Raw genomic sequence first — 11,444 nt, 5'->3', positions numbered from 1 at the left:
GAGAAACCATCACCATTTACTTGACGCTGGCACTCTTGTTTGGTGGCACTCCGCCAATCTCGACAAAGTTGGAATGGAATCCGACACCAACATCCGCTTGAACCAGTCTTACATCTAATTCGACAGCTCCAGCGGCCCCCTTCACATCCTACCACTGGAACAGTCAACCGTCTTATTCATCAGCGACAGACTACCACAGACTGCCCACCTAGCCTAAACCAACCCCAACCCATCACATCACTTTAAACTCCAAGTCAAAACCTCCAAAAGAAGAGCCATGCAGAGTACGGCCCAGGGCTTGGGTCTGGCTCACGGAGGAGCTGTCTCCGCGGCCGCCGACGATCCCACCGGCCGACGTGCTGTAAGTTGCATCCAAGCCGCATCCTCATCCTGTCAAGGCACATTCGAAATGTGAGCAGACAAGGCAAAGACAGGGAGCCGGTGCGAATTGAATCTCGTCTCTCTATCCATCACATCCGAAGGTTCTCGGGTCCGTGCCGTTGTGTCCCCGTGTCACCGCATCACCGTGTCACTCCGTGCCGGATCCGCCACCGTGCCTCCCTCTTTGTTTGTCTCTTGCTATCATTCCCATGTGTTGCTAGAAACAAGCTTGTTTCTAGAGTCCTTATCCCTGCAATAGATCGAAGAGCATCCGCACTAACAGCCAGATCTAATTGCTTCTTTAGTGTGATCAATGCCGACTAAGAAAGGTACGTCATACTACAACCTCACCAGCCCCAGGGTGGCCGGCAATGGGGGATTGAGTGTACATTCATTCATCCATCTCACATTCATGCCCGAAATTCCATATCCCTTACTATCCTTCGTGTTTCATCACCCTCTCTCCTTTCATATCCTCCCATACATCTTAGCTTGGCAGGCTGCTCTTGGCTACATTGCCAGCTTGGCTTCCGCGTCGCGAGAAACCGAACCTCCCCATTCCGCCATTCAGATCATACAAGGCTGACATGTAGCTTCACTATGTCCCGTATATAGATTCGCTGTGATAAAGACTGGCCATGTTCAAATTGCCGCACGGCTAAAAGATCTTGCACCTCCACTGGCGCCGGCCAACGGCCAAAAGAACCCCGACAACGTGTTCTTATTTCATCTCAATAGTTCGTCTGCCACCCTCCCGTCGTTAGCCTTTGATAGCCCCTTCAAGCACTCCAAATCCATCTTGTTTGCGCCATCTGTTGCGTACTTGGCTCCTTGATTTCTTTGCTTTCTTGTCTTCGCTTCACCCACCCGCTTCGTTCTCTTCCATCATCATGGCCTCCTCAACTTGACAACACCCTTCGTGCCATTATGCAGATGCCAGTCGTCAAACGTGTTCTCACATGTCCCCATGCCGTTATTTGGCAAGAAGAAACTGCTGACATTGTAAACTACTCTTACCGCACCGACAGTGAGAAAAAGATTGATCAGATCGAAAGCCGGCTTGGCAATATTGAGGTCCTCCTCAAGAGCATTGCCAACCCGGCTGCACCAATTCAGTTTCAATTTGACCCAACGGCGGTAGGGAGCACGCCTCAGACAGGTAGTAGCAGTATTCCAACTGCTGCGTCCACCGGCGATTATGACAGCAGCGACGATGAATCAGCGTATGGCGGTGACACGGGCTTGATTGCCCATACCACATTCGCCAGCGAGTTCCTCGAGAGCGCCGTCAAGAGGACATCTCTTCGTGAGGTGAATCCCAAGATGGCTGCTGGTTTAAACAACCTAAGTCAATTGGTTGAGATGCAAAAGCGCCGATCGATAAGTCATGGCCCACGGTTCCCGCTGCAAAAGCCCGTGCCACCGGGTGGTATATCCAAACTTCCCATGCCGCCGATGCAGGCAGTGGTCAGCCTCTTGAAACATGCTAAAGGTATTGCCTATTTCCTTCCTTCTAGGCCATAGCAAGCTAACAATCTCAAGCTGCTCCGCCAACGTTGTTCACAATTATGTGCTCGCTTGTGGGCCTGCCAGACTTCACCGGTCTGTGTCGCAGAGTGTATTTTGCAACGGAAGAATTTTCTGATGCCACATTCATAATCGTGAATGCTATGCTCTATAACCTTTTCATGGAGCAAAACTCACTCGCCACCGACCCCATGGCGCGGGATGAGTATCATGCATATATGCGCCAGAGCCAGGCGAACCTTGAGACTGCTCTAGCGAATACCCATTTGTTTTTGGCAACCAGGGTCGAAAATGTGCAAGCTTTGCTGCTGGGTGTAAGTCTTTCACCCTTACATGTGTGTGATATACCGTCTAACAAGTGATACAGGCCCTATACGCTGTAGATGTGTCGCGTCCTTCCGTCGCATGGCACCTGTCATGTATGGCGGCTCAACTCTGCCAAACGGGAGGGTTTCACCGGTCAGAGTCACTCAAATATGATCCCCCGGCAACAGCAAAACTGAAGCGAATACTCTTCTGGCATGTATACACTCTCGACAAGGGCCTTGGCCTTCGACTGGGTCGATCTCCAGTCATCCACGAGTGCGACATTGACATCCCACGTGTGTTTGAGTTTGACGGTTTAGGTCAAGAAGATTCATCGACGATTCCAACGCTCTGGATCAAGATGAGCTACCTGCAAAGTCGGATATATGAACAGTTGTACAGTCCAAGCGCCTTGAAAAGTCCTCCTGGAGAGCTTGTAGAAAGAGCAAGAGCCCTAGCAAGTGAGTGCAGGAAGTTCGAGATCGAAGCCGATGAGGCTCGCAACCAAACGTACGACTACCTCAAGGCCGTAAATTCCTCGGACCTCGTTGATGTTTTCTTGCGAGGTGACGAGGTCCAGTTTCAAGTCACTCTTACGCTCGTGTATCGCGTGATTCCTGCACCGGAAGGTTCAGTGAGCCGGTTTTGCGACGAGTGCTTGGCAACGGCGCGAAAGGCCATGAAGGTTCACCAGGAGTGCACAAAGAAATCCACCATTGGTGGTTACTTCCGATCAATTTATATTCATTGGTAAGCGGATGTCCCTTCTCTCTGCCTCTGGTGAAATAAAACGCTGATACACGTCGTTCAGGAACCTCCTCCTCACCCCATTCGCCCCATTCTTCGTCCTCTTTTGCTACGTAATCGAAACAGGGTCACTAGATGACCTTCGCTTACTGCAGGAATTCGTAGACTCCCTTGACGAAGCAAGGGACGCGTCTGAGACGATCGAGAAGCTCTATCGCCTATGTCAAGTCATGTGTGACGTGGCCGGCCTTTACGTGGAAGCCAAGTCACAGCAGCAACAGGACCAAACCATGGTCCCGATTGGCGACGAGTTCGAAATGTACCTCAGCCAGCTTGGCTTCATGCCCACCGAGGACCAGGCCATGGGAAACACCAACGCCGCAGGTGGCCCACAACCTCTGAGTGGACAAGCTGCGCAAATAGCAGACTGGTTCTCAGGTAACCGAAACATGATGGGGCTCCTGGAGGAGGACTTGTCGCACATTGACTCGTATCGCTGGATGCAGCAGCAGCAACAACAGCAACAGGTGCAACAGGTGCAACAGCAACAGGTGTCGCCCCAAGCGGCGCAGGCACAACAGACCTCCCCCATGTAATGGCTCTGCCCGGCGTATGGATGTTTGGTTCGGATCGGAAAAAAGTACTTAGTTATGATTTATGGCATGTAAACCTATACCAGGTCGAGCTTGTCTCGGCATCAAAGTAATGACGGGTTAGCAATGGCAGATATGGCGAGTGGTTCGAGTATTGAGCCACCGTCAGCCAGTGTAGTGAAATCCCCCTACTCAATGAAATAGGCGTTATTTTGGCGCCGACAAATCCGCCAAGAACCGCAAAGTCGTGAATTCATCATGTCGTGTCGTGTCGTGCTCAATCAGTCGGATATCGCGGATCGTAAACTTGGTATCCCTCATCCTCGGTATCACTCTCCATAAGAGAATCCTTCACTACCGGCTTCACAGGCACAGCAGCAGGAGGAGCAGCACTCGGGACCGGCTGCACCGCCTTCTCAACACCGTCAGCCGGCGCAAACGCGCTCTTAAACCCGCTCTTTTTAAACCCCCCCTTCTTAAACCCTGCTCCTGCGCCTGCACCGGCGGAAGCACCCTCCTGGCCTGGTAACTTTATGCTCACCATGCCGTCGGCCTTGGCCTCGGCTTTTCGTGCCCTCGCGCCGGCGTTGGGATCCCTCACCATGGCCTTCATGTCCTTGAGGCGCTGCTTGTGGGAGTGGTCGTAGCTCGAGAGGTGGGCTTCGTAGTCGTTCATCCGGGAGTAGCCTTTTGAGCAGAGCGTGCAGTAAAATGATTTTTGGGCCTCGCGCGCGGAGGACGTCTGCGCGGGGGGAAGGGTTTGGTGGCGCTGTGAATGGCGGTTAGTGATGAATTTGGGGTTGTTCTCGGGGTTTCTTACGGGAGGCATGGTGGCGATGAAGCTCTCGCGGTTCTGTGTATGTTGATGGAAATGCTTGGAGTCTTGAATGCTGGAGCTCTGATTTGAATGTCTGATGGACCCGGTTGGTGGCTCCGCTCCAGGGGTTGCAGCCACTGACAGGTCCCGGAATTAGCTTTACCAGATGCAGCATTGAAACCACGTCAAACTCCAGGCATTATTTCGTCCTTCGACGTCACTGCTCAACGACACATCTCACGAGGTCAAATCGTCGCATCGCTCATAGTATCCGTATGAAGCGCAATGGACACCCCAGATAGGCACAGCCTACACCACAAAGACTCCCAAGCGACGCTCATCTCGCTCCTGCAACTCGACCCTTCGCCGATAGATTCGCCGTCCCCATCGACGGCAGACAAGAAGATTGACTTTTCTCCCGATGAAATCGATACTTTAGAAGGAAGCAATGGCTCAATACTCAGTGGTACAACTGTCACTGCAGGCACAACAAACCATGTCGGCTTGGGTGGTAGTCATGGTGCCATATACTACTGTCCGTGAAAAAACACATGCATTGCTACTACGTTTGATACTAACAATTTGCAGTAACCCGAATTCAAAAATACTCTTCCTACGCAATGGGAATCTTCACCACTCTCCACCTCACCAACGTGTCTCTCATCCCAGCCATCACCCGCTCCGTCGCCGGCTCCGAAACCTACCTCCTCATGACGCGCGAAATCTACCAAACCTCCATCACAGAACCGCTCCTCGTCGCGCTCCCCGTCATAGCACACGTCGGATCCGGAGTAGCTCTCCGTCTACTACGAAGATGGCAAAACATGAAGCGGTACGGCGGTGGCACGCCAGGCATGTACGCGCTGCATAGGATGCGAGACGCGCTGTCTGGAAAAGACGGCGTTAATGCCGTACGTTTGTGGCCGTCGTTGAGCTATATATCCATCTCTGGGTACGCATTCACATTATTCTACGGAGCGCATGTATTCATGAATAGGATACTACCGCTGGTCATTGAAGGGGATAGCTCTAATATCGGTCTGGCTTACGTTGCGCACGGCTTTGCCAGACACCCGTTTACGTCGAGACTCGCGTATCTGGGGCTACTGGCCACAGCGAGTGGGCACATGGTATGGGGTCTGGCAAGATGGCTCGGCATGGCGCCGTCGACACAGGGCTGGCGAGGGAAGGAGAGCGTCGTCGTGGATAAGAAGACGAAGAGGCAGCGGAGGAGGAAGTGGCTTGGCGTCCATGGAGTTGCGGTTGGAGTTGCGGCGTTGTGGGCGATTGGGGGCTTGGGAGTCGTTGCAAGGGGAGGATTGACGGATGGGTGGGTTGGCAATGTGTATGACGGGTTGTTTAGGAGTGTGGGGATGTGATGACAATTGTGATGGCCTGATTTTGTAAGTATATCACGGCGGAGTTTTGGATAATGGTAGAGTTCTGGTTATGTCAGTCGATGTGGTTTAGTTGTGGCGTTCGGATATGAAGCTGAAATGCTTGTATGTGCTTTCCGACATATTTGGCAGTAATTGTCGATCACGGGAGGGTTGAACAAGCCTTGTGTGATGTTGAGGGGGACAAAAATCGCAAGCATATCCTATATGAGAAAGATAAGGCATGGTCAGACCAGCTGAAATAATTCCCCGATGCAAGGTGAAAGTTTCCTATTGTTCGGATAAGCGGGTATTTGGTGAGGAGGGAGGGAGGCTGCAGATGCAGGAGGGATTCGGCACCAGGTGCAGAATCTGATCGTACTTAAACTCTCCATATTGATTTGCTGCGTATACTTACGCTTTGTGTTGAGTGAATGTCTTAGGAATGTTGGTCTTGACATATCATGCATGATGTGAGGTGGACAGGACAAGTCGAGAGTTATGCCCCGTATAGGCACATTACGATGAAATGGTACAAAATCCAAGTCAATACGTACGTACATGTGATGCAACTTTAATTCTGTTGGACGGCGAATGACAATTTTAATTGATTGATAGCTCTCGTATTGTCAAACAATGGCCAAGCCGACTCAAATGCATGTCAGGCTCACCGATGCCGGATAAATGCAATACAACAGGGATATCATGGATTCAACGTTATTAGTCCGCCTTTCCGTTCTCCTCTCTGAACGGCACTCGAGCACTTGTGGCCAAAAGCAGCAGAATGGCGAGGATGTCAGTCTCTTATAAAAAGCAATGTTCTCCGCCTCACTTAGACAAACCCGCGTTTATCTCCCATCATTGGCCAACGGAGCACAATTCCGGAAAGGCAAAAGCAAACAACAAACAGAAACAAAAACCAGCGCGTTGCTGATCTCCCTTGCTTTTTGATACCTTGCTATTGTTGTTTTTTCCCTTTCTTAAGCTTTCGCAGCGTGTTGTGCTCCGTACTGCAGGTATGGTTACGATCATGCACTTCAGTTTTGCAGCCCAAGAATTCCTTTTGATGCTGGTTTGTCCTTGGTAGCATCGCCCATTTGGTCATTTCTTCTTTCGCCGTTCTTCAAGTGGTAATGACGAAATTGGGCGGGGGGGACGCGATCTATCATATTTGGCATGGTTCCGCATGAGAGGGGATGGAATGAGTCCCTATTTGGTTAGCTTTTCTTGTTTGTTTCAAAGCCGTGTGCTTTGGTAGGTGGTCTGATGGCCTGATGGTCTTGGTACTTAGTAGGAAAGACTAGATGTTCCTAGAAGAGACAGTTGAGCATGGGACCAGTGCCCGGTTGTGAGTTGGAATCGAATTCGAAAGGAAAGGTCTCGTACCGACTTGACAGCGGGCTGGTTGTCCGAGACAAAGTCGGTGCCTCTGGGACTCCGTGATGAGGATAATGTTGATCATGATGATGAACATGCTTTGGCGAAGAGACTCGACTCGACTTGACTTGAACTGACAGGAGCAATGTTCCAGACACTGTGCATGCTTTGACAGGCACACGAACAACTTGCGATATGCAACACCATGCAGGGCACGGGCATAGCCTTACTGTGCATTCAGCCAGCCGCCATTTTCGGTCAAAGATGACCAGTCTCCTGCCCGAGTTGGGCACAAGTCTTGGCCATGAGCAGATTAGGCGAGGGATAAAGTCAATTGCGATAGTCTGCACGGGGTACATGGATATAGACCTTGATCAAAAGAAAGAATTCAAGTTTGAAGGAGAGGATTGGAGGACCATGCTCACTTCTGGCTGCGCCTTCCAATTGATTCCCCTGGCTCCTGCCTTCTCAGGGACCATTGCCGGCTCCAGTAGGCGCTTCTCATAACCCATCTTCGCTATCTGGCACCGCACCTTCCCGCTGATTACTCTCGCGCCTTCCATGTCGACCTACCTTCATCCCTCCATGTAGACCATACCAATCAATCGATGTCTGTAGTGCCCCGCCTCTCCCTGTCCAAGTGCCCCCCATGTCCCACTTCCTAATTTGTTCTGGTCGCACTCCTCCTTCAACGTCGCACTGCACTGTCCCTGTCCCATCAACATCTCTTCTTAATCCCGTCGTGCCGCCACCCTGCCCTGACACCTCGACGGTTGATTGTCAAACCTGCATTTCTTGTTTTCACCTGTACCTGAGCTTGGTTTTGTCTCGTCTTGTCTTGTCTCTCGCTCTTTCTCATTAAACTCCCATCATTGATTCCCGTGACTGACACGCCACCCGTCTGGCGGTGTACTGCAGTCGACCCTCGGACACCATTTTAATCATCAGACCTCTGTCCTCTGTTACGCATGCGTTTCCGCGACTTTCTTTTGACATAGAGAGCTGGCACGGCGGTCGTCGAGCTACTCGTCTTCGACAAATGGCCATGCCGGTCAAGCGTAAACTCGTCCAGTATGAGGAGGGTGATGGTGACTTTGACTGCAACACGACTAGCAGCAGTCACGACGTGAAGCCGAGCCACCTGCCGTCGAGCCAGCAGGTTCTCAAGCGTCCCCGAACCTCTGATATACGCCAAACTCGCGATATTATATCCGCCTTGTCCGATGAGCTGCTTATCAGGGTGCTTTCCTTTCTAGACGAGAAGGCTCTGCTCGGGATATCTTCTGTGTCGAAACGCTTCAACCGCATCACGGCTGATTCGCAGCTATGGCGACCACACTATTATCGCCGATTCATTCTGCCACGCGCTCATATGATCCCCGGCTTCCGGACAGGCTCCACGCGAAGCTCCAGCAAGTTGCGCTACTCAGCCAGCAAGACAATTTGGGCGGATGGGGGATGGGGCCGCAGAGGCGGCTTCGTCGCTGGACAGAGCGAGATTGTCAATACTACTGGTCCCCAAGAATCAGTTGATTGGAAAAAGCAGTACAAGCTGCGAGACAACTGGGCCCGGGGGAGGTGTGCCGTCGAAGAAGTTCAGGTCCGCGATATCGAACGGGATACTCCCGCAGCAGAGTGGCAGACTCTAGTCAAGGTGGTGGATGGCTTGGCAGTAACCGTGGATGGCACATCCGGCCTAAGGGCGTGGGATCTCAAGACGAGACGGCTCATCGCACAGGCAGATCTACAAAACAACAAGGAGACCAACCAACCCAGTTGCTTGGCCGTCGACGACCTGCTGCTCAACACTGGTACGCTGGACGCGGCTGTTGGCTTTGAGGACGGCACCTTTGGCATCTGGAGACTGTATATCAAGGCCGGTGAACTCGTCATGCTGTATCAGCATGCAAGGAGCTATTTTGGCGAATTGGTCGCCATTGCCTATGGACAGCCATACGTCCTGACAGCTTCCCGACTTGGCTTTATTTCGCTATTTTCATTTGAGCTGGCAGACGACGGGACGACTTCGACACAAGACTCGGAACAAGCTTTGCCACTTGAAAAGAACTGGCCAAAATTATCAGCGCCTGACCTGAAAGAGACAACTGCGCAGCCGCCGTCTGCAGAACTTACCCAGCCACGTCTGCTCACGTCGCTCAAGTCTCACAGCACTCGACCACCGCTTGCCTTATCCATTCGTCGCATGACAGCCTCAGTCATTGCTTCCATCGCCTATACCTTTGATGCGGTCGGGGGATGGTCCATTGGTATTCAGGACCTAGACATCAAGCCGTCAGGAATGGCGCAGCCGGACATTGTCACATCGAGAATTGCGTACACGCTGCCAACTCAAACTCGTAGATCAGCAACGTCGTCACCCTCTTCATCACCCTCCAACCTGCAGTCTCGTTCCCCGATAGACGTGCTGGAGCCTGAGGAAGATGGCCCCATCAGACTGTGTTACAGCCACCCCTATCTACTTGCCACTCTGCCAGACAACACGCTTGTTCTTCATCTATGTACCTCAACTTCGTCGACGCTGTCCATTTCACCAGGCATCCGTCTTTGGGGTCACACCTCAGGCATCTCCGACGCAGAAATCACGCCGCGAGGTAAAGCAGTTAGTGTCAGCACGCGAGGCGACGAGATTCGAGTCTGGGAACTAGAGGGCCGCGTGAGTGGAAGCAGCGTCGAAGTACGGCCTAGGCAGCCAAGCGATGACGCGGAGCAGCACATGAAAGGGAAAGATTCTGGCGATGCTGCAAGGGCCGTTGCCAGCTGGTACGACAGGAAGAACTGGGTGGGTTTCGACGATGAGATGGTGGTGGTGTTGAAGGAGGCCGGAGACGGGCGGGAGAGCTTAAAGGTTTACGATTTTACGTGACCGCTTCAATGGCGCACGGTTCCATGAAGCGGGTTCTTCTTCAAGGGTGCTTGTCGCTATTGGCGAGGTGTACATCATGCAGCATGTTATTGTGCATGCCAGGACAGTTTGGTTGGATACAAGGCATCCATTTCTAAACCGCATTGTTTTCATTTCAGCCTGGGGAAGAAAGTCGCGGCAGAAGCATCGTGACGCGTCCTTCTCACGAGGCTGCTGGGTGCTGCTTCCCGGTACTGCTGCCTGGGTCGCGTGTGGCGAACGTCTAACCACGTTTCGCATTGGTGGCGAAACGCGATACATTTTGGATTTGACAACAGTTGCTTGGAGCAAAGCGGCAAAAGGAAATGAAAGGAAAAGGCCAGCCATTGACCATTGAATGAATTCTCATTTGAAGATTAAGTTACGCGATACACGAAAGTGATACCCCCTCATGATATTTTAGTTACAGCATGACTCTTACCGGGATAAGAGTCCTGGATTTTGGGGCCCGCAGGGTTTATAGGCAAGGATGTTGTTGGATAGGCTATGGATGGTGATATTTGTTGGTCTATTTGGTCTGGCCAGACTGGGGGATAGGTATTTTGATGCCTGTAGATGAGTAAGGTATGGAGTGAATAGATTTTTGAGGACAAACATGCATAACTCCCTCAGAGTGATTGTGAATTACTTCGTCTTGGTTGAACCGAGTACTTTGTCGGTTGTATAACAAGCATTGTACTTGTTGTCACTTTAGCATAGCTGCGATATAGGCACCTGAAAAAATATGTTGTTGCCAGGAACAACATGAGCATGCGGCGCAAGTGTAAGTTCGCCTGTCAACACAGTGCTTGATATTTACGTAACGCCAGGATTGGCCATCAGATGGATCAAGCTGATGGTCGTTCTTCAGCGCAGTTTCTATTAGTGCCAGAGTGAGTGTCGGAAGTAGAGTGTGAATGCAGGTTATACCTATTTAGAATGCCTCATTAAATGCGCATTGCAACATGCGGTTCAACGGCAACTCTAAAGGGAAAGATATAGGCTGAGCTGTTGCATATCCCATTTACCTTTGGTGGCAGAAATGCTATCAAATGCTGCATTGACATTGTTGAACCCTGACTCGTCGAGGTATGTTGTAAACTCAATGTCCGTTGGTCTTTCACCTAAGCTGCGATTCGATTTGTGTAAAACAGAATTCCTACATTTGGCGCAGCTTGCGTCTCCCTAGTCTGACTAACATGGAAACCAGATTGGCGTGGTGTTTCGCTATCCCTTGACCGCATGTCACTGTCCATGGTGCTGACTGTATTGATGGAATGGAATTCCAATGATCCATTCAATTTAAGTCGAGCCCTTGATGACGTCGTCGTGTCTCATATGAAATGAAATGCTGTCTGATGGAGCAAGATTCCGTAGCGTTATCGAAGGTGGTGAGGTTGGTGAAGACATTGTCAAGT

At 51.3% G+C, this 11,444-nt stretch overlaps 4 protein-coding genes across 4 annotated transcripts; 3 read left to right on the top strand and 1 right to left on the bottom strand.

The window, feature by feature from the left end:
• Positions 1-1,308: 1,308 nt before the first annotated feature.
• VFPPC_11012 (fungal specific transcription factor domain-containing protein) lies at positions 1,309-3,557 on the top strand (the record flags this gene model as incomplete). The annotated part of the gene is made up of 4 exons (XM_018289292.1): positions 1,309-1,873; positions 1,924-2,222; positions 2,276-2,964; positions 3,026-3,557. The coding sequence occupies 4 exons, from the start codon at positions 1,309-1,311 to the stop codon at positions 3,555-3,557; spliced, it is 2,085 nt and encodes a 694-aa protein (XP_018136922.1).
• A 274-nt stretch (positions 3,558-3,831) lies between these two features.
• VFPPC_14861 (zinc finger domain-containing protein) lies at positions 3,832-4,383 on the bottom strand (the record flags this gene model as incomplete). The annotated part of the gene is made up of 1 exon (XM_018292629.1): positions 3,832-4,383. One exon carries the CDS (start codon positions 4,381-4,383, stop codon positions 3,832-3,834), a length of 552 nt encoding a protein of 183 aa, XP_018136923.1.
• A 273-nt stretch (positions 4,384-4,656) lies between these two features.
• Positions 4,657-5,750, top strand: VFPPC_11013 (N2,N2-dimethylguanosine tRNA methyltransferase; the record flags this gene model as incomplete). Its single annotated transcript, XM_018289293.1, has 2 exons — positions 4,657-4,906; positions 4,960-5,750. The coding sequence occupies 2 exons, from the start codon at positions 4,657-4,659 to the stop codon at positions 5,748-5,750; spliced, it is 1,041 nt and encodes a 346-aa protein (XP_018136924.1).
• A 2,419-nt stretch (positions 5,751-8,169) lies between these two features.
• VFPPC_11014 (F-box domain-containing protein) lies at positions 8,170-10,008 on the top strand (the record flags this gene model as incomplete). The annotated part of the gene is made up of 1 exon (XM_018289294.1): positions 8,170-10,008. One exon carries the CDS (start codon positions 8,170-8,172, stop codon positions 10,006-10,008), a length of 1,839 nt encoding a protein of 612 aa, XP_018136925.1.
• Between the last annotated feature and the right edge of the window lie 1,436 nt (positions 10,009-11,444).

The sequence above is a fragment of the Pochonia chlamydosporia genome (genome assembly GCF_001653235.2).
Source record: "Pochonia chlamydosporia 170 chromosome Unknown PCv3seq00013, whole genome shotgun sequence".
NCBI classification, from domain to species: domain Eukaryota; kingdom Fungi; phylum Ascomycota; class Sordariomycetes; order Hypocreales; family Clavicipitaceae; genus Pochonia; species Pochonia chlamydosporia.
Note: the sequence above shows the minus strand (reverse complement) of the source record. Positions and strands in the feature narration are given on the sequence as shown.